This window comes from Ornithorhynchus anatinus, chromosome X1, assembly GCF_004115215.2.
Source record: "Ornithorhynchus anatinus isolate Pmale09 chromosome X1, mOrnAna1.pri.v4, whole genome shotgun sequence".
Lineage (NCBI taxonomy): Eukaryota > Metazoa > Chordata > Mammalia > Monotremata > Ornithorhynchidae > Ornithorhynchus > Ornithorhynchus anatinus.
In genome coordinates this window covers 113,381,873-113,408,839 of record NC_041749.1, presented here as the reverse complement: position 1 = coordinate 113,408,839, position 26,967 = coordinate 113,381,873, and the positions used below count along the sequence as shown (strand labels likewise).

The following is a 26,967-nucleotide window of genomic DNA, read 5'->3' as shown; positions in this document are numbered from 1 at the left end:
GACCATGTGCAGAGAGCCAATGAAGCGAACCAAGCAAGCAGACCAGGGTGATTAGGAGAGTGGAATGGATTCACAGATCCAGAGATATGGCTTTCTGGGAGATTGGGAGATCCGTGTGCGCGTGGGAAGCAGGGTGGGGAGGGATGGACCATGTGGAGCAGCAGCCAAAGGAGCAAAAACCTGCTTGGCAGCGGCGGCGGCAGCAGCGGCAGTGGCGGCAGCAGCAGCGGCAACAGCGGTGGCAGCTACACCCAGAGACCTTGCCCTCAGCTCCTCAGTTCTTCTTTCCCAAGAGACAACAGGGTGGCCCCTGCCTCAATGGTGTGAGCATGGTAGGTCACAAAGTCTGCAGGGCTGAGGACAGTCTGGCTAGGTGGACGGGGCCCTGGCTAGATGGACAGGACCCTGCCAAAGGGGAAGGGGAAAAGAGAAAAGGGGGAAAGAGCAGGAAAGGGAGCAAAGCGGAGAAAGGGGGCAAAGTGGAGAAAGGGGAGGAAGCAGAGAAAGGGGAGGAAGCAGAGAAAGGGGATGAAAGGAAAAAGTGGGGGTGGGGGGAAAAAAGGAGAGAGAAGAGTGGGGGGACAGAAAAGGAGGGAGAAGAGTGGGGGGATGAGGGGAGGGGTGTGAATAAGGGTGAGGGAAAGCCCCAGAGAAGCCACTTTCTCCCCTATCCTTCTGCTCTGGGACAGTAGGGGAGACCCGGAGTTCACTGGGCGGGTGGTGGGGAGAGCACGGGGTGAGCCAGTGTGACGTTCAGCGAGTCGTTGTGCTGCACCAGAGATGTGTGTTTGTAGTGCAGCACCAGATCTTTGAGTGAAGCATACAGGTTGTAGGGCTCTGCAAAGCCATAGCCGGTCACTGTCTTGTAGATGACGCAGTGCTTGATGTCGCCATCCACTCTGTGGGGGGAAATGGGGGGGAAGAGGGAGAAGAGGGGAGGGAGAGGGTCACATGAGATCCCGGTGGTCTGGCCTCCCTCCCGGGGCAGGATTACTCTGGGGAGGCAGATCAATGCCTTTATTCCCCAGAGCAGCTCCAATGACCCCCACGCCCTGGAAAGGGAGGGGGAGATATTGGGCTGCCCATTTGGGAGTAACTCAGCGACATCACAGCCTCTTAAATCACAGTATTGGAAGGGACTGTAGAAGAGCATTCAATTCAGCCCCCTGCTTTGGGCCAGAAGAATGATTAAGTCACCCAGGCCAGATGTTGAATCCTCCTGGGAGCCAGGAAGTATTTTTCCCCTTTGTCTAACCTGACTCCCTCTTGCTGCAGCTCTTTGTGCTCCATCCTCGGAGGTCATAGAGAACAACTGGTCAGAGCCTCTTTCCTAATGAACCTGTCTCTAATTCTTGAAGACTGCTAAGTGTCCCCAGTCCTCCCAACCGTCTTAGCTCAAGGCCAAAAAAAAAAGGGCAGGGAGAAAGCACTGAATCTCCTAGTCCCAGGGGATAGTAGTCCTGTGGCAGAGCCTCACTCCCACCACCCTCCTCCCCAGTGCGTCCCTGCACTCACACCACAGAGCAGGCATAGCAGCCCCTCTGGCTGCTCTCACGGATGAGAAAAGTCCCGTCTCGCTTGCCGCACAGCATCTCCTCTGCCTGCCCGCGGTTGATCTTGCCCACGTACCACGTCTGCTCCTCATGGTGGGGGAGGTCTTCCTCGTCCTCCATCATGGAGTATTGGCTACAACCGGACCAGCAGAGAGGATGGGTGAGAGGTAGATCAGGACCCAAGGGTGGGAGGGTAGAGGAGGGTTGGCACACCTCCCCGCAGCAGGACTGCAGTGAGCGGGAGGAACCAGGGCTGGGGGAGGAGGGACCGGTGGTCTGTCCTCCAGGTCTGGATGGTGGGATAGTCAGAGTCACCTCTTGCCCCTTCCTCCTATCCCCTCCCAATGAAGGATACTCACTCCTCATTCTCATTTTTGATGCCCAACCACTCATTAATCTTCTTCTGCCGGGTTCCTTTCTGGGTCAGCCACCTGCAAGGAGAGGGAAGGGATAGATATGTGGTCTCGCCTTATCCAGGGAAATACATCTGGCGGACATAAATCTCATCAGGTCTGAGCACCGCCTGGCCCAGAGGCAGGGGGATGGACTTTTAAAGGACTTTGGGTTAGTCCCTTCCAGCCAGAGGATTCAAGATGAAAGTTGACTCCTGGATGCTATTCCTAATGTGGCCACACGGGGGCAGGCTCTACCCCAACCCCCCCACCCGCCCCACCCCCACTGGAGTTGAAGGGGAGACCCCTTTGGGAGAGGCTGATCTGAGGGTTTCCCGGGCTGGGGCACCTACACCAGGTACTGGTCCCGGATCTTGCGCAACTGCATGAGATCGGGTTTGAGGCTGTTCATGCGCTTGTCGATCTCACGGTTATCAGCCGACTGGACCCGCAGGTCATGCTCCAGCTTTATCTTGCTATTGTGGATCTCTGCGATGCGGGACTTGAGCTTCTCCGAATTTATGAGGATACTGGAATGGTGGGGAGGGGGCATCGGGTCAGGGAGGAAAGCAAGTGAGGATAAAGCTTTGTGTTAGGCTCAGGCTTGGCATCAAAGGCCTTGAGATCGGACCAGTGACCCTTTGGACTGGGGGGACGGGTCCACACGCCAGACGGAAAGAGAAGATATCCTGGCGGAGGTACAGAGCCGACAGCTGTACTAAAACCCCCCCAAAGGTGGTTGCTCCCTGCAAAGGAGCAGAGACCTCCCCCGACACAATCCCAAGGTGGCTGGGGGATGAAAGCTGGGTCCCAGCTCACCGTTGGATCTCTTTCTCATTGCCCTCTCGCCGGAACTGCTCCAGGTACTCTTTGCTACATTTCTCCTGGGTCTGGCCTTGCTCTTCAAAGATCTTGATGGTTTCATTGAAAGCTTCAATAGCTGTGCGCTTCATCTGCAGCTCCTGGGCAGGTAACAGGAGGGGAAGGCTGCCTCAGGACCCCTTGGCTATTCATCCTTCCTGGCCCCTTGACCTCCAAGCTGGGGGGTCCCGAGGAAGGTAGCCCTAGCGTCTCGCCGTCACCTACGCTCCTGTACGTGGATGTCTCCCGGTAGACATATGCCATTTATGACTGCCTGTCTTCTCCCCACATTAGATTATAACCTCCTCCTCAAGGGCAGGAAACATGTCATTTTGCTTCTAGACTTCGCTCCCAAGCACTCAATATAGGGCCCTGAATGCCGAACCTGCTCTATAAACACTACTGACCTCAGCAGGGGAAACCCTACCAACACTCAGGCCTCAAACTCTAGCTCTCAGTGGTGGGCGTCTATACCTTCCTTCTCCAGTAAGTGCTCGATAAATATGTTTGATGAACTGATTCTCCCCCAGGTGTCAAGATGCCAACAGAGGCACACGCAGAGTGACACCTGGTGGTTGTTTCTGGGTCTGCAGAATAGGAGAGGGGAGGGGAAGTGGGAACGAAGGAGCAGGTGGAGAAGGGCAAGCTGGAAGGTGAGGGTGAAGGGGCAAGTATTTAATAATAATAATTGTGGTATTTGTTAAGTGCTTATTCTGTGCCAAGCACTGTGCTAAGTGCTGGGGTAGATGCAAGATAATCAGGTTGGACAGCATCCCTGTCCCACATTGGGGGCATGTGTAGGGGGTACCTGCGAGGTGCGGGTGTATTCCTCATACAGCAGGTCGTATTCACGGCTCTTGTCCTGGTACTGCTGGTGGTATACCTTCAGCTGCTCCCCGACTGCCTCCACGCTATCCTCCTTCACCACTTGGTCCTGGGGCAAGGGATGGCTATTCGTCTGCTTGCCCTCCCCTCAAGCTCCCACCTCCCTGCAGCCCTGTGCCGGGTCTCCCTCGTGCTTTCCTGCCCACCCCCGAGGCCCTACTGCCCCTACCGCAACCCAGGCCCCGGACCTGCTGGTGCTTGGACACGGGGTACAGCAGGCGGGTGTCCAGCTTGGCATTGTATTGGGCCAGAGATTCATGTCGGTAGTATGTGATCAGATCCACCACGGATCCGAAGGTCAGTGGCTCTGAGAAGCCATACTGTCCGTCCCGGTGGAAGATCTTGATGAGTTTGTTGTTGCCTCCTTTCCTGTAGCCGGACACCGAGGGTCAGAGAATCAGGCTCCTGGGTCATCTCACCCTCAGGTCCTCCACCCACTGCTCACCACCATCAGGGCGGGGGTCTTCTCCTTGAACTAGGACCCCGCCAAGAGGGTCCCTTGGGGAAAACCTCTGGCTTCCCCAGCTCTCACCCTCAGACCCAAAGAGGGCTAGGGGAGGGCCCTGTTTCCAGCCACTTGTGCAGCCCTGCCATGACCTCCCCCTCCCTTCGCTCACCTCAGGGTCAGGGTGTATTCCCCCTGGATCTTGCTGGATGCATCCCGGACCAGGAAGGTTCCATCTGGGGTGTCCCGGAGCTTCTCATTCACTTCCTCCCTGAGGGGGTGGGGAGTGAGGGATGGGAAGAGGGGAGGAAGTAAATTTCAGGGGGACTGATGAGGAACACTCCAGGATCACTACCCAGGCCCCGGCACAGGGCTCCTTGCCACCACCATAGCCGGACCTTCAGCCTCCTTGGCCTTTGGCAGCTGCCTGCCACTGGGGTGGGGCGGGAGAGAGAAGAGGGGTGTAGCAACAGTGGAATGAATGAAACACCCCAACTGGAGAGATGTGATGCTCCCCCAGGTTCCTCCAGGCTCTCCTTGTCTTTTGGCTTAAATCACTCATGCTCTACCCTGAAATCAAGCTTCCTCTAGCTTCAAGATCCTGCATTCGCCACCATCCTGGCCCCAAGACTAGGTCCCACAGCCCCTCCCAGGCTCTCCACTTGCCTAAGCAACCATGGTGACCACCCAACGGGATCAATTACCTGGAAATGTCGCCCCAGTACCATTCAGACTCCTGCAGGGTGGGGCCATTCCCAGTGGGCATATTGTTGGCTGAGGCCTTGGGTTTGGAGGGCTTTGGGGGCAGCGCTAAAAAAAAAATAGAAAAAAGCAGGCAAAGATGTTATCCGGGGAGGAGAAGCTATACCCAATGTGGTATTCTCTCCACTCCCCAAACCCACCCGCTGTCTTGTCCTAGGGTCTCACCACGTATTTGTTAAAGCACTTTGTGCTAAGCACTGGGGTAGGTAGTAGAGGATAATCATGTCAGACACAGACCCGGTCCCACCCGGGGCTGGCTGTCCAGGGGGAGGGAGAATAGGTATCAAATCCCCCATTTGACAGACGAGGAAACCAAGGCGGCCCAGAGAAGGTAAGTGAGTTGCCCAAGGTTGACTGGTGGAACCGGGAATAGAACCCAGGTCTCCTGACTCCCAGACCTGAGATCTTTGCACTAAGCCCCGCTGCTTCTCCCAAGGTTGGGGGCTCGGTACCTGGGGGTGCCGGCTCCTGCTCCTCATCCTGGTCCTGCAGCAGTGTCTCCAGCAGCAGCACGGAGAAGTCCGTGGTTGACTCAGCTCTGTGGGAGGGAGGACATGGTCAGACCCCCACCAGGCCCTTGGAACCTCTTGGCTGGGGCGGGGGGGGGGGGGCAGGGGGAGAGGTGGTGGTGGTCGGTCCCTGTATGCTCCCTTTCCCATCGCCTCAACGGGAGTCTCCTCCTCTCACAGGGTCAGGGCTTGGGCTCTCAATCAGCCACTGCCTGGACCCGGGGGAAGCGGGGGTGGCCCCGCTGGGGGCCTTTCCTGCTGGAGTCCTTTGGAGAAGCGAGCGGAGCGCTTGGGCCCCTAGCGTCCTTCTGACATGGAGCGGCTGAAGGCCGCATCCTCCAGCTGAACCTCACGCAGCGTGTAGGCCCGGGGGTGCTGTTTCTCCGCGGCCAGGCAACCCTCACTCATGGAGGGAGGGCAGGCGTGAGGCCCTAGGAAACCCACCACAGGGGGAGGGGGGGCTGGAGAGGAGGAAGAGCTCAAGGCCAAATGGGAGAGCAGTGCTCTGGGGTGATCTGGGGGTCGGAGCCAGAGCCACGTCAAGATCTACAAAGACGCAGAGCCAGGGTCCTCTGGGGCTGAGCCCCTTCCCCAGCTGGACCTTGCTCCCCCTGGGACATACCCCGAAATTGGCAGCCTCAGCAGCAAGGGCCCGAAGATCTCCCCGAGCACCCGGGGGCTGAGCCCGTTGCGGTCTGCCTGCTGAGCCACCTTCCCCAGGTGCCTGAGTAGGAAGTGCAGGGCCAGAGAGTTTTGCAGGGGGACGCCCGGGGGCTCCAGCAATGCCAGCAGCTGCTTCCGACAGGTCTCTGGCTGAGGCGCTTCTGGAAAGGGAGGCAAAGGCTCGAGGTCTGGAACTGAGGTCCCTGGGAACCCATGCCTTCTGCTCTGGCTGGGAGATAGCAGTCCCTCCATCCTCTGTGGGCCTCCTGTCCTTCTGGCTTCTCTGCCCAGGAGGCGGTGGGCTACTGACCGCTGATCGACACGTTCCCTAGACCCTTCTTGCCTGACCACTCCCCAGCCCCAGCTTCGACTTACCCTGCAGTGCATGGAGGAGGTCTCCATGAGCAGAGGGTGGGACGAGGGGCCCGGGCAGCGCCTGTAGGTAACTCTTCAGGGTCTCCGAAAGGGTGAGGACATCCCACTGCTCTATGTCCCCCAGAGTCCAATCTGAAGGAGACAGAACAGGGGGGTGAACCCTGGCCCTGGCATTCGCTCCGGTCTCTCCGGGGGCACCTTCCTCAGGAAAAGCTCCTCCACCCAGTACCTCGCTTCCCTTCCCAGACTCCCCCCGCCCCACAGCCTCAGGACCGGGGGCTGGGGGGAAGAGGGGGCTGGGCAGAAAGTGACAAGATGTGGCCTGAAGCCATGGGGGATTCTCGACATCCTCAGGGGTGCCGGGACCGGACAGTCAACTTAAAGGCGGTCTAATCCCCACCAGAGCAGAAAACAGCAGAGCAGAGCAGCTAGGGCCAGAAGGGGCCAGTGCCCTGCTCAGGCCTCCCACCCACTGCCGCTCCTGACGGGGTCAGTCCCCATCTCCCCGCCAACCCCATCCCACACACCCTCACACACCGCCCCCAACCTCCCCCTTGCTCCTTACCGGCCCTGAGCCCTGAGGCAGACGCCCTGTACAGCATCTCGCCGTCTAGCCCTGGAAGAAGAAACGCCCATCAGGATCAGGCCCGCAACGATCCCATCACATCTCAGAAAGGGAAGTAAGCTTCTACTGCTGACCGAGGACCCACTCTAGCTCGGGGTGCCTGAGGCTCTCTCTGGGGGTGGGGGGGTGACCAGGAGTTGGGAAAATGGGGCCACCCGGGGGCTCTCATGTTGGGGATTTTGCACAGCCCACCCCTCTCTGGGCTAGTAGTCATTGGCACTCAGCCCAACTGAGGGGTTCTGCCTGGTCCTTCCCTGGATCTCCACTGCCTGCTGAGGAAGAGTTCTCCAAGTTCTGGATCTCTTGGGTCTGCCTGCCTCCTCCATTTAAGCGGAAGCTTCCTCAGGGCAGGGACTGGGTATTTCACCTCCAGTGGGCTCTCCCAAGGGCCTAGCATAGTGCTCTGTGCACAGTAGCTGCTCAATAAATACGAATGAATAAATGAAACTGCTTCCCAAGGAAGGTGTCCTGGGTCTAGGTCAGACCCAACTCTGATTGAACTGCCCAAACAAGAAGCCAAGAAACAGCATAGCTTAGCAGAAAGAACATGGGCTTGAGAGCCAGGAGATCTGGACTGAGCAACCTTGGGCAAGTCACTTCACTTCTCTGTGCCTCAATTTGTAAGCCCATCAAAGGGCAGGGACTGTCTCTATCTGTTACCGATTTGTACATTCCAAGCATTTTGTACAGTGCCCTGCACATAGCAAGCACTCAATAAATACTATTGAATGAATTTCCTCATCTGTAAAAGAGGGATTCAATACCTGTTCTCCCTCCTCCTTAGACTGTGGGGACCAGGTGGGACAGGGACCGTGTCTGATTTGATTAGCTGGCATCTACCCCAGTGCTTAGTATAGTGCTTGGCAAATAACACATACCACCATTAGTATTATTATCATCTGCTCCAGAAAGCTCCTGAGGGGGTCCTTACTCCTCAAGCTGGAGCAATGTTAGGCTGCAGTTCCTGGGATGAACTATTTATTGTTTCAGTCCCGCTCAAAGCTCCCCCCTGAGTAAGGGAGGGTGGAGAGAGGGAACACGATGGGGCAGAGGTAGTTCTGTTGCTGAAGGCTCAGCACCTGCCCAGACCGAGCGGGCTCCAGGTTCCTACTTCTCTCCTACCTTTCCGTTCGATGGCCTCCACCAGCTTCAGCAGGATGGGAGGTGCCACCTCTGGGGGAGCAAACTGCTCCGACACGTCTGGAAGCAGCGTGCCTGCTGGGGAAGAGGAGAGGAGAAGATTTACGTTAGGAGCTCTGGTGTCGGCCCCTTCCCCACAGGCAGCCGCTCCAGGGCCCGGGGGCGGGAAGGTGGAGGTGAAAGGGAAAGGGACAGCCTGGAAAAGTTCCACATGGAAGCCAGCTGGGCCCCTATTCTCCACTCCCCCTCCCATATCTCCGAGGCTCCCACGCCTGTGTCCTTCAGCATTTCCTCACCCACCTGTTTGGAGTAGTGCTGGTGAGGAGAGACCAAGACACCTAGGAAACCTAGTCCTCCACTCCATCCCTACCGGCTCTTTGTCACATGTTACCAACAAAGACAGGGACTTCTGCTTTGCAGACAGGACAGTCGGGCCACAAGGAAGAGAGATGTGACTCACTGAGCCCTCTCAACCTACTTCTCTACCCAGGGCTGCCCTTAGGGGTGTGGAGTCCCCATTGGTTGGAGTTTATTGGTGGGAGCTCTGTTCTTTGATCTCCCCCACCCTACATTACCATAGACCTTGGACCCCCTCAGGGCCTCAATTTCCTCCAAATCTCCCCCACCCTACATCGACACAGACCTTAGGCAAGTCACTTAACTTCTCTGTCTCAGTTTCCTCATCTGTAAAATGGGATTCAACAGCTGTTTCCCTCCTAGACTGTGAGCCCCATGTGGGTCAGGGACAGTGTCTGACCTGATGATCCGGTATCTACCTCAGCACTCAGTACAGTGCTTGGCTCATAGTAAGTTCTTAACAAATACCTCAATTATCATCATTAGCAGTTGTGAGTTTATGGAACTCAGGAGACTATCTGCCACCATCCCAGTCTCTCTGGGAAGGGCAAGGGCCCTTAGGGCCTGGGGCTACCCAAAATGTAGAGTAGCTAGTAGGGGCAGGATGTGGGGTTATCAGCAACTTTCTTCTTTTCCTTCCCAGGCTGTGGAAATCTGGACAACAGGGGATAAGGTCAGGGAGCAAGGGGGCATTAAGGAACTCAAGCAAGTAACCACTTCTGCACGTGACATCACCCCCCCAACCCTGTAAAGCAGAAGGTGGCCTAGCCTAGTGGAGACAGCATGGGCCTGGGAGTCAGAAGGACCCAGGTTCTCTGCCATGTGTCTGATGTGTGACCTTGGGCAAGTCACTTCACTCAGTTACCTCATCTGTAAAATGGGGATTAAGTCTGTGAGCCCCATGTAGAACATGGACTGTGTCCAGCTTGTCTCTACCCCAGCGCTTAGTACAGTGCCTGGCACATAGTAAGCACTTAACAAATACCATTAAAAAAAGTAAAAAGAAAAAAAAGGAAAAAAGGTCCTACTCACTGGGAGGTACAGGGTTCCCTGGAGCCCAGAGCAACTGCTCTGTTGGGCAGACTTGAAGGGAACTATTGGCCTGCTCAGCTGAGGGAGGAAAGCGAGTGGTGGCAAAGGTTAACAAGCATTTCTTTCACTGTGGGAGTCTGTGGGGGTGGCCATAAAGGGAGCGAGGAGGAAGAGAAGGCGGGTGGAGGTGGAGAAAAGACTGGTCAGTTCTCTTTCTATGAGAAAGCTGTACCGGGGGCCACTGGCTGGGGAGCTGGGAACTCTCTGGGGGTTCCTGTGGCAAGTCAGCAGTGCCACGTGGGCTGGAGAGAAGTTTGCAATGGCTTCTGTCCAGGCAGCGGGCGAGGAACGGGTGATTTGCAATGGGCTCTGCCCCACACGTTCCCTCTGAGCCTGCAGCCTCCTTTCCTCTTCCCCGACCCACTTATGAGCCACAAACAGTGCAGTTTTCTTCCAATAATCTCTCCTTTCTCCATCTCTTTCCTAGGGCACAGGGGAGGGAAACGGAGAGATCCAGGAGGAGACTTAGCTCCTATGCCTCCCCCCTACTTCATGCTTGCTACCCAGGAAGTCCTTCTTCGACTGAGTTCAGGTGAAAGGGCACAGAGGAGGAGGGGGCTGCGGGGAGGGTGCTGGGAGAAAGAGAAGTTATAATAAGCTTCTGTTTAAAACCGTGGAGTCCAAGACTGCCCAGGCGGCTGCAAGAAAATTAGACTCAGGGGGAGACCAGAATGGAAAGCTCTGGCTTGAGATGCTTGATTTCTTTTCGATTAACTATAAAAAGAAAGAGTTAAAAAAAAAAAAAACCACCCTCAGCCTACAGGGTCTCCAGCCGCGTGCGGTGCTGTCGGGGGGCGGTGGGGGTGTTTGGCCGGGGAGTAGCAGCAGCAGGAAAGGACTAACCAGAGCCGGGTGTGATCAATCCCCCGACTCAGCCAGAGTGCCGCGTCAGCACATTCCTCCCCCGGATCGCTCGTTAAACATGGAAACCAGCTCCGCACCTCCCCCAGAACTGGCCGGCTGCAGCCCCGGTACAGGGTGGTGTGGAGCCCTTAAACTCTGGGAGTTGGGCTATCAGAAGCGGTCCCTTCAGGGTCGAGGAGCTTCCCTCCAACCGCGATAGTCTGCCCCGCGGGTCCGTCCCCGCCCCCGCCCCCCGACCGCTGCCCTCCCCCGCAGACGACCGAGGCATGCACGCGCCGGAGGCATGCATGCACGCGCCTGAGGCATGAATGCGGACACACGCACATACACAAGACCCCCCCTCCAAACAAACAACCCCCTACCCCCCGTTGGAACCAGTGCAAGCCAGTTCTCCCTGAACAGGCAGAAAGCTCTACTCTGTTCCCCAATCTCCCCCCACCGTCTGCCCGTCTGGCCCCCTTCGGTGTATCAATCAATGGTATTTATTGAGCACTGACTGTGCGCAGAGCACTGTACTAAGCACTTAGGAGACCACAACACAGAGTTGGTAGACATGTTCCCTGCCCACAACGATCCTCTCCATCCCCGGCCCTTTGAGTGGGAGGATGGAAGAAACAGCAAGGGTGATGGGAGGGGTAGGGGTATGGAGTGGAAAGAAAAAGCCAAGACTGAGGGAGCAGCCTGCCCGGCTTCTGTTCGCCTCCTTGGGTCTGCTCCCCTGGGCCCGGTGCCATAGCAGCTATCTGGGACTGTTCTCAGCAGGGCCCTGCAGGCTTGCCAAGCAGTGGTCCCCCACATTTAGCATGGGATAAAAATCCTCAGGCTGGACTGGGCTATATATAGTTGTCCTTCATATTGGAAGCAGACACCACTGACAGTGAAGTTCACCTACGAGTGCCTGTGGCTGAAAAGGCCAACAAGGGAATCCACAATCCCGGCCCCTCTCTGCAGACAGAGGGCTGAGCTTTACCAAGGGCTGGGGAAAGCGCCTAGTTAGTAACAGCCTGGTCTAGCCAGGGTCTGAGGGGTAGCAGTTGGGGGCTGAGCCTCCCTTAGGGGCAAGTGTTGACATGGAGGATGTGCACTGCTGGGACAGCCTGGGTGACCGATGACTTTAGTCCCAGAAAACCAGGAGAACATGATAATATGCTGCAACTTTCTTGGCTCTAAGTTGGTGGAGGCGAGGAGAAGGGGAGCTAGAGCCAGGTCTGAACGCACTTGGATTTTTGGGGGACCCAAGTTGGCCCACAAGATGCACCATGCCTGCATAGCTGCTGGCCTTGGGGGAGGGCTGGCTCACTCTCTGGGGTCTCTTACAGCCCTGAGTTTGAAGGGGCCATGTGACCTGGAAAGCCCTGGGCAGAAGGCCCTTTTCGGGGGTGGGGAGTGGGGTGCCTTGGTAATCAAATTTCACCCCACCTGAAGAGAGCAGGGATGAGTCTGGTAAATGGAGACCCTGGCCAGGCTCTGGCTGCCAGCTGCCTCTGAGAAACACCACCAAGGAGATTAGAAAGCTCACCCCAACGCAAGACCCTATTTGCCTCCTGAGGATTCATATTCATTACTGGCGGGATGGCAGGAATCGTAGGACTCCTGAAGAATCCAAAGGATAATTAACACCCCCCCAACACACGCGCGCACGTGTGCACGCGCACGCACGCACACATACACACTCACTCCTTCTGCTCTTGTGTGCTTAGATCACAAAGGCTCTACATTTGTGGACAAGGCAGTGGGGAAAAGTAGGCGCTGTCCCCAGTTCCCTCCTCCCAGACGACAGAGGCCCGGCGGAAGTAAACCCTAAGGTTTTGTTTAGCTCCTCCCACCACCTCCAGGGAGTAGAAAGGAGGCTTCCTCTCCTCCCCAGATGGACATCTCCTCAAGGAAGGGGAGCAGATTCTGGCACCGAGCTGGGCTCGCTGGGCTGCCGCTCCTCACACGGGAGGAGGATGGGAAAGCTCTTTGCAAACACCGAGGGCGACAGAAACCAGGAGCACCAGAAAACAGAGGAACCCAAATAAAACACATTCAATAAAGGAGAAATGAAAAGCAAACACAGGAGGCAGTGATGGGAATCAACTGGTAGTAGGTGGAATGGTAGGGGGGAATCACAGGGGGTTTGGAGGGTTTCAGAGGGGAGGAGGGGTTTGAAGTGAGCAGACCAGTTTCCCACCCCCGGCGCGCAGGGCACAGGCTGGGAGGGGGCGGAGAGGGGATAAGAGGAGGGAACCCAGCTGCTGTGGGGATTATATAACGGCTGCAGGGCTGGCAGGTCCCAGGCGTGACCCCAGTGCAAGGGCCGGGCAGACAGCACGGAGCACGGCGCACCATGTGACCCCGCTAGGAATGTGCTGCCTCAGCAGCAGGCAGCAGCCTACCCTGAGCCCCATGGCAGCTCTCAGGCCCAGTGGAGGCCAGGGCTGGCCCAGGGCAGCCCCACTCCAGACTGGACTCTTGGCCAGCATTTCCTATCAACGATGAATACTAACTGTTTAAGGCACAGAAGGTTGGAAAGGAGAAGCTGTGCAAAACGGCACCTCCAATCCCCAGCATTCTTCAGCAGTCTTCCCGCCCAAAGGCCTTTCTGCCTTAACTCCCACCCCAGCTCCTAGCCACTGGAGGTTTGGGTCCCCTGATGAGGGAAACCGAGGCAGGGGGGCAAGATGGCTTGCCTCCGGGTCCCAGTTGGGAACCAAACTCAGGAGTCTCGGCTCCAGTGGACTTGTGAGGAGAGAGGGTGTAGGCACAGCTGGGCAGCTCAGCTGGGTTGCTGGTGCAGGCCGTTCCTTCTCCCGCTCCCTCCCCCTCTCGCTCTTTGGAGCGCCTGTTCCCTGGAGTCCTCACGCTCCACAGGATCCCGCAGGGCACAGGGCAGGAAGCTGTGCTCCAAGCCCAGCACAGCAATCCGAGTTTCCGATGTGCTGGCCAAGACAAAGTTTCTGCCTTTGCTTCCTCCGTCCTCCAAGGGCCCAGGGCCATGTGGCTCCGCTCCAGTCCATGGTGCTGCCGCCACCACCGCAGCAGCCCAGGAACAGTCGCGTCTTTCAGCAAAGGGGGAGCTTCACCCCCCTCCCTTTTCCCCCCCGCCCAGAATGTCAACCTTGAACCTGGGGAGCCAGGGAAGGTGAGATTCCATCCTTGCCTGGTCCACCGTTCCATGGCCTGAAGTCTCGAAGAGTGAGTTGAGGTGGGGGAAAAGGAAAGAGGGGCTCTCCCCTGGGATGAATGATGAATTTTAGAATGCAAGTAGGCAGTAGGGAATGGGGAAAGTTGGGTGAGATGGGGCTCAAGAGCCTTATACAGCTGCTTGAGGGAGAAGTCTACCCAGGACCAATGCCTCCCCTATCAGGACAGAGCCCAGATGCCACTGCCAGCTGGGCAACAAGTGCTCCAGCTAAGGGGGCCACTTGGAAAGGGGAGAAATGCTCCCCCTGGCCCCACAAGCCATCGGCTGAGAACAGTCGCCGGGGAGGTGACCTTGAGAGGAACCCCAGCTCTGGAGAGAGCCCGGGGGTTTGGAGAGAAGGGGAAGGGAATGCCAAGTGGTGGGGAGTGTGCCCCAAGCCATCAGGCAATGTGTCCCCTCCCGCGAGAAACACTCCTGCTTGGCCGCCACCACGTTTCTCCTCTTGCCCCCCGGGACCGAGCAGCTTCGTGTCCCGACGGGTAAGAGGAGACGCGTTGGCAGAGAGTGGGGAGCCCCAAGGCATGTTCCCACAGCCGAGCAGGAGCGGACAGAGTCTGCTTTCATGGTGGGGGGGGGGGGATGAGGGGAGGGAGGGAGAGCCAGGCTGGGGAAAGGCAGCCCGCGACCCCTCCCTCTCCTCTGGGCGCCTCCCCCATTCACCTGGCCCCAAGGAGAAAGAGCTGTGGACCTGGAGGAGTCCTGGGACCTCTCCATGCAAGCTCCTACTGTGCACCCTCCGGCCCCTGGCAGGACCAGTCATCAACCTCCTTGGGATCCCTTCCCTTGGGTCCCAGAGGGGTAATTAGGCTCGGGACTGGTCGTGCTGCCTTTCATCTGGAAATTTCAAAGCCCTTGGCAACTGTCTGGAGCAGGTCCCTCTAGAATGGGGGCCACATTCCAAGGCATAACCTCCTGCTGAGGTGGCCAGGAGCAGGCCTCTGGTCCTTGCAGCCTTTTCAAGGGAACAGGCCCTTTCCATTCCACTGCTACCAGCCTCGACTGGACAGAAGGGGCACTGTCAGACAGACAGCTGTCCGGCCCCCTTGCTGTCTGGCCTGGGCATGTCTCCCTCCTCCCCACCAAAAAGCAGAAAGAATGAACTGCCCCCACCACCCCCAGTCCCTTCCCTCCCACCACTGCTCTGATCCTTGGGGTGAAAGATGGGGTGGAGATGGGGCGGGGGGAGAGAGGGAGGGGTGTGTGTGTGTTCACGCACGCGTGCACGTGCAGGCGCGTGAGTGCTCTCCGGCAGGCTTCTGGCACACGGCGAGGTTTGACTCAGGTCCAGGGCTGGGGGCCACTGGGCCGCTCCCAAAAGACCCTGCACAGCGGGGTTGGGGCTGGCCTTACCTGGCTCCAGAGATTCCTGTGGGTGGCAGGTGCCAGCCCCCGGGGTGGCGGGCAGTGGCCTTTGTCCCCAGGGTCGGTGGGAGGGAAGAGCGATCTTGACCGGCCCCACGTACTCCACGTAGGTGCCTGGGAAGCCTCCCTTCTGGTTGGTGTGCTCGTTGACCCCCGGGATCCAGCCAATCTGATAGGGGTTTTGCTCGTCCCCGTCCCGGAAGCCTAGGGCCTGCAGGGCCCCCTTGCTCACCACCAGGATGTCCCCAGGCAGCAGATCGATATCTTCCTCCCGCTCCTTGTGGTACTGGTATAGGGCCCGGTACTGGAAGCCCTCAGTGCTGGCCATCTTCTCGAGTCAATTGGGGGGCGGGGAGTTGGGGGAATGGCTGGGCCCAGGGGATCCTGCTCTGAGCAGCCGGAGGAGCCAGAGGGAGCCAAAGTGGGGGCCGGGGCGGGGGGAAAGAGTTCAGCCATGGTCTGGTTTGAGCATGGTCGGGGAACAGAGAGGGGGAGGTGGCGGGGGGACCGGACTGGGCTGGTGCCTGGATGTCGCTGGCCGAGCTCCGGGGTCTGGCCAGTGACCACACTAAGTGCGGCCACTTTTCCGCAGCCTGAAGCCCCGGCTCAGCCAAACAATTGAGCATAGAGACAGTGCAACCAACATAATCTGGCCCTTGGGGGAACAAGGGGGTGTTGGGGAAGGAACAACCTCAGCAACTGGTATCTTCAGGTGGGAAGGGCTGGGGTGGGGGGTGTCTTCCTGGGGCTGGGGGGACCCGGGGGGGGGGGGTGCAGACCTGTGAGGAGACAGCAAGGGTCAGTTAGCAGTACCGCACGTGGAGCCGGGCCTCTGCAGTCACAGAGAGACACGTTTCTCTCCCCTTCCCTCCAGGGGATTTTTTCACTTAGCTCTCGGGTCACGTTATGCTGCCCGTCCGTCGGGAGCGCACAGAGGAGTGGGCTGGAAGCCGGGCCACACTCAGTCACTGGAGCTCTTGGAATTGGCTTTTTTTTTTTTTTTTGCAAGTTTCCCCAAATGCTTCAGGTACACTGGGGCTTGGAAGCAGGAAGAGTCCTTGGAAGAGCCCCGAAGGGAGGCCCTGAACAGTCTCAGCTCCAGTCCTGCGTGAAATCCTGGGGAATCTGCACTGACGGACCAGTACGGAGGCCCCCGAACTCTGCCATTACTACCTTCCCCAGTGTCGGAGCTATTTTAAAATCACCGGGTTAAAAAGTCTATCATACATCTGTTTCAGAAGGTGGTGCGCACACAGGCACACACGCGCATGCATGCACACACACACACACACACACAGACACACACTCACTCCCTCCAGGAGGAGTCTGACATCGCTTTAATTTGGATATTTTTATCTATAACAAGATGAACAAATTATGCGGCAGCGGGCTCTGCCCCGATGCACGCTTCCATGTGAGATATTCCGCCGAGGAGGGGGAAGGGACATTTTTGACTCTGCGTGGACCAGGACAGGTTAGCCCAATAAAAATAATAACCATGGTATTTCTTAAGTGTGTACTATGTGCCAAGCACTGTTCCGAGTGCTGGGGTAGATACAAGATAATCATGTCCCACATGGGGATCACAGTCTAAGTAGGAGGGAGAACAGGTATTGAATCTCCACTTTACAGATGAGTCTCTCCTATGCAGGCAGGAGAGCAAAGGCTTATCTTTGGCGGGAGGGGAGGTGCACGTGGAGGGTTGGGGGGGTGGGGTGTCTGGAGAAGTCCCTGTCAGTGATGTCCCCCACTGTGCATCTACCCCCAAAACCCCCCGACAAGGCCTGGGTCTTTTCGGCTTCTGAATGCTTGGGTCCTCATCACAGCAGCATGCCCAAGAGTTTGGGACAACTCATCCAGTCGTGGGAGGGCACAGAACTCTCCACTCGGAGAGGGTTTTCTTAATCTCTGGTCCCCAGCTTCAAAGTCGGCCACACTCCCCGGCCCACAAGCATTGAGCCTAAGGGGACATACTGGGAAGGGGAGAGTAGGAGCAGGAAACCGGGGTGGGTGTTAATAGGAGCTTAAAAGCTTAAGAGCAGGTACCAAATGCTGGCAAATACCATGCTTGTTGCATCACAGTCTCCTTTAGCCTCTTTTCCTCCCCCTGTTGCTCTAGACAGTTTCCTCCATCTGGAGACCCCAGCCTCTCCTGTAGCAAATGGCTCCTCTGGACTTAAGACTGCTCGAAATCAAGGTCAAAGGAGACAGGGAGAAAAAGAAGGAAGGAATTCTACAGCAGAAGTGGACATCCAGCGGTCACTCCTGGCAACAGTTTTGGGATTTTTGCTGAGCTTCAGGGAAAGAAGCTGGTCTGGTTCAGAGATGCCCAAGTGGCTGTGGGAAGGAAGGGGGGGGGGCGTGTTACTTGGGACGATCCACTCCATTCCACCGCCCCCCCAACCCAGCAGACTGTGCCTCACAGCCCCAGGTCACTGGTCTTCCCCATGCCCTCCCCCCCAGGGCTGTTGGACTGGAGACAGGAGGTCTCCAAGCCATACCCACGGGGTCTGCTTTTCTGACACCTGCCCACATTTCCCAAAGTCTCCCCTCTCCATTGGGGGAGGGGGCACTCCATAGTCAAAAGGCTCTGCAAAATGCCAAAGCTGCTTCACTTTCGGGTTTGGTGCCCTAAAAATACTTGAGGGTGATAGGGCTCCTTAAATAAAAAGAGGGAAAACAGGCCCCCCCCACCGCCCCACCCAGGAGTGTAATGAGTTATCCCGAGCTTCCACAGGAAATCTGGGGCCAAGTACTCGGTAGCTTCATCCTCCTGTTCCATGGTCTCCAAGTCCAGCTATCAACTCGGACCGGCTAGGGGAGTTAAACAGGTCAATCAATGCAATAATCTGCCTCAAAGCCAAGTGAGGTGGGGGGAAACATACAGTGAGATCATAAATTTTCACCCCTAGCCAAAGCCCTATTTTTTTGGGGGGTGGGAGGGGGTATGGCACGGGGGATGTCTTGAGAAGCCATTTTGATTCCCCGGATCTCAGTTTTCACACTCCCTACCCCAGTGGGAGGGGCTGGTCGAGGGTAGCCAAGCACATTGAGATCATGTAGCATTTTGAGCTGAAGCCACCCAGAGCCAGGACACCTCACAAGCACAGCCGCACTTGGGGGAGGGAGAGTTGGGAGGAAAAACTGTTCCTCAGTCCCAGCAATCCTACTGCCTCTGGAGGGAGGGTAGCAAGGGTTGAGTCACTAAACCCCAATCCAAACTCTCCGCCACTCTTAGACTGGGAGTCCCATGTGGGACAGGGACTGTGATAGATCCGATTTACCTCGTATCAGCCCCAGCGCTTAGCACAGAGAAAGCGCTTCACGAATGCCATAATAACAATGATTTATTTTTTTAACATTAGATGGAGAGACAGGAAAACGTGGCTGTGCCCCAAACTGGGCTGGGGTCTGAAGACCCAGATACCCTGGGGTCCCTGAGGACAATTTTGACTAAAATGTGCAGAAAAATAACCACACACCCCAAATGGAGCTCGAGACAGTGGCTGGGGCCTCGCCAGATCGTGGTGGGTGGGGTGGGGGCTGCTGCTGCTGCTGCTGCCACCAACCAGGGGGCAGGGAAAGTTCACCCTGTCCTGGGACGGCAGCCCCAGTGTGAAGAGCCAGATTCCCAGAGCCGGGGTCCTCGGCTCGCCAGGAAAGAGTGACTCTTCAATCCAACCCCATGAAGGGGATTTTTTTTTCCAAAAAATAAAAGTCTTCGTACCTAGAATGCGATTCGATTTAGCTCTCCCCTCTCCGCGGCCTCTTGATCCCACAGTTCCACAGGCCCAAGGCTTCGCTGCAGCTCCGTTTGTCCTCTGAAGTCTTTCCCTTGCCTTCCTGCCCTCCCCTCCCCCTTCTCCTGCTCTCCTCTCGTTCTCTCTTCCCCCATGGCTGCTGCCAAGAAATGTTCTGCAGCTCCTCTGATTGGGATGTGTCCTGACAGAGCACAAGAGTTTGAGCAGATCAGAGATTAACCCTTCCCTGGACATAGAGCAACCAGGCCAGCACCTGAGATAGTAATCCCTCTCCCGGGGTCAAGACAGGTTTGCTCCATCATCCATTTTCTGCCCCCAGGGCAGGGCCAGCTGGGGGCCCGGGTGCTTTTGAGGAATAGCCACAAAGCTGATGCAGGTGCAGCTGGGGCCTCAACCCTGAGGCAAGGAGCCCAGGGAAAGCCACAAGGGCTTTTCTGCAATCCTCGGAGGGGAGGGCAGTCAGGAAGGAGGCACCAGAAAGTCCCCAAGAACCCAGGAGTGAGGAACTCTTGACTCTCTCCAGTGCCCCTTTCCCTCACCAAATGGCAGTCGCCAGGTCAAAAGATATCTTTCTCCAAGGACCCCTTTACCAAGAGCAGCTTTGACTGTTCCAAGAGGCCGGTTCCTTTCCACCTGCTCTTTGCCCTTACCCTCAGGGTGCAGGCCTCTCTCTCGGTCCCTGTGATGACTGTCCACAGGCCATCCCCCAGACTTCTCTGTTGGGCTCTCCTTTGGGTGAATAGATGCTTTTAAAAGAGGGGATGGAGACCCTGGGGGGGATGGGAATGAGGTATGAGGATTGTGAGGAGTAGGGCTTGCCAGCCGCTCTCCCAGATCTCCTGTGGAGCTGGAAGCCCAGTCAGAGAAATGTCAGGGGTGAGAGGAAAGCAACCACAAGTTGTTCTGTGCTGTAGGGATGCCATTTCTTCAAACCCAGACTTTGGCAGGTCAGTGTGTGGGGGAAAGAAATCCCTGGCCAGACTGGAGAAGAACCAGGCCAGAAATGACCCATCCAATGGCTACCCAATAGGGCCTGCCCAGGTGAGTGGGGGCGGCCTTGAAGGGAGGACCTGGGGGCTTTCAGTGTACCAGACCAACCTTAGATGCTACTCACTTAGGGAGTCTCTGGAGGCAATACTATTCCTCTGTCTGGCAGGAGCAAGTTAAATCTTTCAGGTTCCCCATCCCTGCCTGCAATTCCTGAGAGTCCACATTCATTGGTATCTGAGCTGCTTTGTACCAAAGGAGCTGGGGGCTGGGAACCTTGGTCTACAACCAAGCCCCAGGAAAGCCCAGGAGCTTTCCTCCAGGGCCCAAGGGGAGGAAAAATTCCCCAGGGCCATTTCCTGGAATGTGAAGGTTGGGGCTGCTCTTGGGAGTTGTGAGGGGGAACTGGCTCCCCCTGTCCCCTGCACCGGGAGTAGCGGAATGGGTGGGGGTGGGCGAGGGGCCCACAGGCATAGACTTGCTCCTTTCTGAGGAGCCCCCAGGCAGCTCAGCACTGTTTCTTTTGGTGCCGGCCACACTGCCCAACAGGTCTTCCTTTTGAAGGGCAGAAAGCAGCTTGCACTTTTCATGCCCTCCCCCCGCCCCCCCCCAAAGCATTTAGTGACGCATTCTGCTCTGGCACTATGATCAGAGCCCCTTCTGTGTCCCTGGCATTTCCTCTGGAATCACCTGTGAGCCCAGAGGCCTCCCCACCACCGATTTGCATTCTGCAGCATCAGGGCTTGTAAAAAATTCCTGCTGCCGCCCTCAAAGTCAGTAAAATGAATTTAAGTCAAAATTACACTCTGCGGTTTGGTTGCTTCGACGCAGATCTGAGCGGCTCCAGCCTGGAAAACAGTCTCTTCCAGTAGGGCAGCCGCAGCCAGCCCGCATCCTCAGCCCTGGCAGCAGCTCCCAAACCAGGTTTCCTGTCCTCCATCAAAGGAGCCATCTACCCCTCCACCGGCCCCTCTCCTGAAACCCAGCAAACCTCAAGATTCATTAACAACGGGATGGGTCTTAAGGCACAGCCTCCAGGGTGGTATTTTGGCCAATCAAACTGGGCTGCCACAGTCACCCTTGAAAAGGGTGCCCATCCTTGGGCCCCAGTCAATTTGAAGCCTTTGCCTCCTCTCCCCAGGGGAGCTCACCCCAACTCTGGAACAGTCCCCCACAAGCCCACCGACCACTCCTGGCCCCATGGGCTTGATTCAGAAAGTGATCCCCTACCTTGCTTGACTTTCAGCTCCTTGAGGGCAGAAAATGTGTCTACCATCTCTATTGTACTGTCCTCTCCCAACTGCTTAGTCCAGGGCTCTGTACACAGTAAGCGCACAATATATGCCACTGATTGACTGACCTACCTGTTGCTGCTTCTTAGAAGTCTTCTAGGGCTGTGCCTTGGCCAGGCCCTCCTAGCTCCAGACTCAAGAATGGGAAGAAAGAGATTATCCACCTGGAGTGTGGTTCGAAGCAATAAAACCCACCAAAGGCTCTTTGGGGAATTTGCCACCCCAACTGGGTGAGGCTCTCCACCCAACTACCCAGTGTTCCCCAGGTCCGGGCTCCTTGTAAAGTTCTGGCTCAGAGCAGATCCAGTGAGGATGAAATAACTGCACCGGACCTTACCAAGAGAGATTTCTGCCTCCAGGCCCTGCCTCCAGGGCACCAAAACCATATGGTAGTGGTAGAGAGTGGCAAGGGCTGGTAAAGGCTTACCAACCTGTCAATTACCCCACCAGGCAGAAAGAGATTGATTGGAGAAGGAGGTCACTTCATACCTAGGCTGCCCTGGGCTCTTAAAATTGCTCAGCCCCACCAACCTGCTCCAGGGACAAATCTGCTCCAGGGCCCTCTGGGAAGGAAAGGAGCACCTGGAGCAACATTTTGGTAGCTACTCCCTCCCCCTACACCCTTTCCTTCACGTGTGTGTGTGTGTGGGGGGAGAGACAGAGAAACAAGTGGCAGGGGAAGCAAGTCACAAGGTGACCTGGGAGAACCGAGCTTTTAAGGAAACTCAGGTCTAGTGGGTAGGGCTCCTACAGCAGTTAGTGAGGAGAGCCTGATTGAGGATCTTTCTTCCAGGAGGAAAGGAATAGGCTGGGACAAGACTGACTCGATCTCCCCTGCAATCCCTGTCTGGCCTGAAAACCCAACGCCCCAGGCAGGAAAAGGTGTCTTAAGTGCTTTGAGCTCATGAACTTAAAAGCCCAAAGAAATACCTTTGGTGGTTTTCTTTTTTCAATCATTTAAAAACTCACACACACTGCATTCTTTGGACCCAGTGGATTTATAATCCATGCCAAAATGCCCATGGATACTGATAAGCAACAAATTGACTTTTCCAAAGTATTAACCAGTCGTTAATCAGGCCAGACATAGTCCCTGTCCCACATGGGGCTCACAACCTAAGTAGGAGGGAGTAGGATTAGTAGGATTTTAACCAAAGGACCCAGGGGCTTTTCCCAGACAGGCAGCCCGCTTTCCCCTCCAAAGCCCAACTACTAGGTGGCTTGGGACAGAGCTGAGGCCAATGGTACATCTCCTCTGATGGCTTTGGCCAGGGGCACGTGGGCCACACTCCCAGGGAACAGGGGATTGGGGTAGGGAGGTGAAGGCACCCCACAGCAGACAATGATCCAAACTGTATTTACTCAGCTGCTTTCACTCCTTGGTCTGGAGCATGGCAAGGGTCCCACTGGCAGCAGCCAAAAGCAGCATTCCCGCACACCTAAATTTCTAAGAAGTTTCTGGGGTAAGCGGGGAGAAGGGTTTATCTGATTAAGAAGCACAGTCTGATGAAACTGAAGATTCAGGCAGGACCTCCCCCCCCCGCCCCCCCCCGCCCCCCCCCCCGTAAGACAGGCACCTCCAGATCCTCCCCTTTGCTTTTTTTTTTTTAAATGTTTCCTTTCCCTCCCAGCCAAACCAGCCCAGTTCCTCTGAAAGGTTCCTTTTACAAAATTTAATTTCCCCACCAGGGTGTGAGCTGTAGGTAAAAATGTAAAACCTAAACCCAAAAGAAACTAAGAGGTAGGACTGCTACCTATAGGGACTGGGCTCCCTCCTCAAAACTGGTAGCGGATGAGGGCGGCTAGCTTCAACACATCCAGGAGACCTTGGAACCGTAGAGTCCTTCCAGCTCAGCAGTCCAAACCTCTCCTTTCCTACCAGGGAGTCCAGAATGCTCTGAGTTGCCTGCTTTCCCACTGCTCCTGGGGACCCTCCTCAGGGTGAACCTCCTAAAGGGCCCTCCTCCCAGCAATCTGCTTTCGGGGTTCTGGCAAAGTTCCCAAGATTCCTCCTAGTCCTCCCCCAGGCCCTGGCAGATCACATGCTCAAAGGAAGTAAAATGAGCCAGGAAGATGGTCCAGCTGCAAAAGGGACCAAGAGGACCTCCTGGGTCAACTTGGAGCCTAACTTCATGTTTTCTCACATCTGGGTTCCGGGGAGGGCTACGCTTGGGTGGCAGCCCTATTGAATTTGGAGGGCTAAAGGAGCCTGATTTTTTTTTTTCTGAGCCATTCACCAGATCCAAGAAGCAAAATATGTCCCATCAGGCTCAAGAAAAGCAACAACTCCCTTCCACTGGCATACAGGGTTTCGGCTTTCATTTTACAAAATCATTTGAATTAAGTAAAAGGAGTGTTGGCTGGAGTGCGCAAAATGGCAAGGCTGTTAACCCCAGAACTCAGGCACACATTTGCACGCACACACGCACATACACACCCACCACTCCCTCTCCCTGGTGTACCCATTTGCCGAAAGGCGCATGGTTAAGAAATAGGCCTCAGAGAAGCTGGGGGAAGGCAGGGAGAGCTGGGAAGAGAAGAGTGGGAAATCTCCTTTCCACAGTAACTCCAGAAAACTGGGAATTTCTCTGTCCTGACACCAGACCTCAAATCAGTTTTGGAGCCTGGGGGACAACCCTATAAAGACATTTAGACAGCACGTATCCACTGTGTTTTATGGAAAGAAAAAAACCCCCAAATCACAAACTTCCCCAGTGTAGCTGGCCCATCACCACTGCTCAGGATACCCCTACAGCTGCCAAATGTCACCAGCCTGTTCAGCAACTGTCTCCATCCCCGGTGCTCATGTGAGTAAAAAAAGAACCCAGAGCCAAACTATTTTTTGACGCTTCTCCAGAGCTATTTTCCGAGGTGCCTGCCCCACGTTCCCAGAACGCTGGAGATCGAGGCGAGACTGTGCGTAACGTGGGGCTAACGTCATTGCTAATTCCGACTCGCACGCCGGCGTGGCTTGCCACCAGTCTCTTTGCCAATACTGCACCTTGTGTCTCAGCACAAAAAAAAAAGAAAAGAAAGCAGAAAACCTGAACACATCCCCATCCCCCCATTTCCAATAGTTGGCTTCCCCGTGACGCCCCGAGGATCCCGCTAAAACCCCCAGGGAATTGGCTGGTGGTCCAGAAGCAGCCAAAGCTCGCTAAAGTGATTGCCGAGTGGAGGAGGGGGCAGCGTTCTGCCCCCCTTCCTCCCACTCTCCAAGGCCACATGAGCAGAAGCTCCAGATGTCACCAGGGTACGTGGGTGGAAGAGAAGAAATGGAGCTGCCAAGGATGTTTTTTTTTTTACCCCCCTCTCGCGAAAGTACAGTGCAATAATCTCCCCTTTTCTCTAGACACACTCCGCAGTCACCCTTCTAACCAACTTTTTCCCCAAGTCTTTACTTCCTGCCTCAGACCTAGCTGCACCCTGCAGTCTTAAGGGATGCCCAGCAAAGGGGAAGAAGAGGAGAGTTTGCCAGGAACAATCCCCTGGAAAGCTACAAGCACCAGCATTGCCCAGAATGGGCAAGCGGCCAGCTATCCTGCGGTGTGTCTCTAGCAAGAAGAGCACAGATCTCCCTTCAGCTCCCTTCCCCCGTGTGGCGCTCCCCCCTCCCCCACCACCCTGCACGGACACATTCCTGACGGCCTCCCCAGCCACTTTTACATAGGGATAAGCAAGCCCCAAACCCCCTTTTTTCCTCCTACCTGTGATGAGGCCCTCTTGACCGTGAGCCCCTTGCAGGCGGGGAACGTGTTCACCAACTCTGTTACAGCGTACTCTCCCAAGCCGCTTAGTACAGTGCTCTGCTTACAGTAAGTGCTCAATAAATATCATTGATTGATTAGGCACGAGCCACGCACACCCTCGCCTCCCCTTGTAACAGGTGATAAAACCCTCCACACCCACCTCTGGCCACGCACGCCCCCCCATTCCCACCGACCAACGTCCCACTGGCTCTTCCACCGCTCTCACTGTAATTCAGCTCAAGATTGGCGCCCCCCCTTTCCTTCTCGCAAAAGAACTGTTTCAGCTATATTCCCCCCCACCCCGATTCGCACTACATAGCACGGGCCGTGCAATCCCCCTTTCTGCAACAGGACCCGGGCTCCGCACCTCAGCTCCCTTCTGCAATTAACGTTCCCCTCCCCCCCCCAAAAATAATTAAACGTGCTAAGTACCAGAGTCACCTCTTGCACTACAATATTGCTGGACACTCGGCCCCGTTTTCTCCCAAACTCCCGACCCATTTACAGTGTCGCATGGCCTCAGCTCCCCAGGCCCCATTTTGGAATATAGTATATGTTGGGGTCCCCAGCCCCCTTTTGCGATATAATGCAAAACCTCAGCCTTTTTGGCAATACAGTAGTGGCAGGGACCCCAGCCCATGTTGCAACATAGCACGGGTTCCCGTCACACCACACGGGTCAAACGACCCCCCCCCCCCCCCTCCGGCAAGTCCAGTAACATGCCCGGACTATGACCCTCTTCCTCCACGTCGTCTGCGAAGCCCCCGCCGGCTTCTCCCCACGCCGTCCTGATCCCGGGAGCCTCCCCCCCCCCACCCATAGCCTGGTTGCCGGCCACCGTACGGAGCTTCGGACTCACCTCTCCTCGGCTTCAGCCGAGCTCTTCTCGTCTAGCTGGGCTTCTGCCTCGGCTACCGCCGCTGCCGCTGCCGCCGCCGGCGCCGCCGCCGCCGCCGCCGCTTCTGCTGCTGCTGCTGCTGCTGCTGCTGCAGTTATTCGAAGCCCGCACCAGCGCTCACCCCGCGGCCAGAAGCAGCCATGATCCGGAGCAGCGGCACCCGCCCCCAGCGGAGACACTCGAGTGCGCTCGAGTCGGGTAGACGGAGGCTGAGGGACCGGAGCCTTCACGGAGATGACCGAGTGGGTCCGGAGATACCCGAGCGCTAGCCGCCCCTACCAAGAGTGAGCGGAATCTCCCGAGTGCCCTCGGCCATGTGAAGGGAGAAAAGAGGCGTGGCGGGGTGGGGGCGCTGGCGAAGATATCTGAGCCCGCCCCAGTCTCCGCCCCCACATTCCCGCCGAAAGCCGTTGGAGGCTCTTGCTAACGGCCCCAACCCTCTAAAGCAGGGGGCTCTCCAGCATTTTCCCGCCTTGGGGTGTGGGGGGGACCCAACTTCAGGCATTCATGCTTATCGGAGACACCCCGCTGCCCCAAGGCTGTCATTTTTTTTTTCCAGCCGGGCCGGGCCGGGCCAGAACCGGCTTCGCTAAAGCATATCGAGCCGGGTTCCTGTCTCTCCCAATCTGAGATGTGATTAAATGTTTGGCTTAGGCATTAGTTATGCAACTCATGGGCGTTGGACCTGAAATTGGGTTTCAATAAAACTGCAGACAGCTGTACTGCTTACATTTTTAGGGCTTCTTGAAATGCAATATGCAAATTTAGGTAAAATAACCCAAATCGGTTTTGGCTCCCGAACCCCCCCACCCCTTTCTTTTCAAAAAATATTTTTTAATAAGGCCGTTGTCTCGGTCCCCTTCGGTTTCCTCACCCTCACTGAGGGTCTCAGGCAGGCTGAAAGAATCTTAAAGTCTAGCTCCACGACGGCTTCTGCCGAAGCCTCGGCCAGGCACCCTCAACACATCAACACAGACACCTTTCATTTTTAATGCTTCTTTTGCCTTTTTATTCAACTCCAGCCCAGAAAACACTTCTATGTCTCCTCTTTAGGTTGAGGAGTGGGGGAGATTCATGCACTGCTCTTAATGACAGAATAATCTGTTTTCTGGGGAGTAAACCATTTTCAGGATTAACAGAGAAGAAACATTTAAACTGCTTTGTCTAAACTGCACAGTGGGAGAAAAAAAACTAGACTTCACTTCTCC

The 26,967-nt window shown here is 56.2% G+C and overlaps 1 protein-coding gene across 5 annotated transcripts; it reads right to left on the bottom strand.

Moving 5' to 3' along the window:
• Window positions 1–560: 560 nt before the first annotated feature.
• PIK3R2 (phosphoinositide-3-kinase regulatory subunit 2) lies at window positions 561–26,078 on the bottom strand. 5 transcript variants are annotated; one of them, XM_029051528.2, is made up of 15 exons: window positions 25,721–26,076; window positions 8,193–8,288; window positions 7,011–7,061; window positions 6,446–6,577; window positions 6,030–6,231; window positions 5,351–5,436; window positions 4,841–4,946; window positions 4,309–4,407; window positions 3,880–4,060; window positions 3,615–3,740; window positions 2,765–2,907; window positions 2,299–2,475; window positions 1,913–1,984; window positions 1,516–1,686; window positions 561–899 (listed from the first exon to the last, which is right to left on the bottom strand). In XM_029051528.2, exons 3-15 carry the CDS (start codon window positions 7,045–7,047, stop codon window positions 707–709), a joined length of 1,725 nt encoding a protein of 574 aa, XP_028907361.1. In that variant the 5' UTR covers window positions 7,048–7,061; window positions 8,193–8,288; window positions 25,721–26,076; the 3' UTR covers window positions 561–706. The 5 variants fall into 5 exon arrangements, with proteins under 5 accessions (XP_028907361.1, XP_028907362.1, XP_039766178.1 ...); XM_029051529.2 differs by lacking the exon at window positions 25,721–26,076 and adding an exon at window positions 24,820–24,853; XM_039910244.1 differs by lacking the exon at window positions 25,721–26,076 and adding an exon at window positions 15,088–15,423.
• Between the last annotated feature and the right edge of the window lie 889 nt (window positions 26,079–26,967).

Bases quoted from the DNA above. Each gene is read 5' to 3' on its own strand.
- PIK3R2 (XM_039910244.1), bottom strand. From the start codon at position 15,400: ATGGCCAGCACTGAGGGCTTCCAGTACCGGGCCCTATACCAGTACCAC. The intron at 3,741-3,879 runs GTCCGGGGCCTG...CCCTTGCCCCAG, and splicing joins CCGTGTCCAAGCACCAGCAG to GACCAAGTGGTGAAGGAGGA. The intron at 900-1,515 runs GTGAGTGCAGGG...TTCCCCCCACAG, and splicing joins TGCTATGCCTGCTCTGTGGT to AGTGGATGGCGACATCAAGC.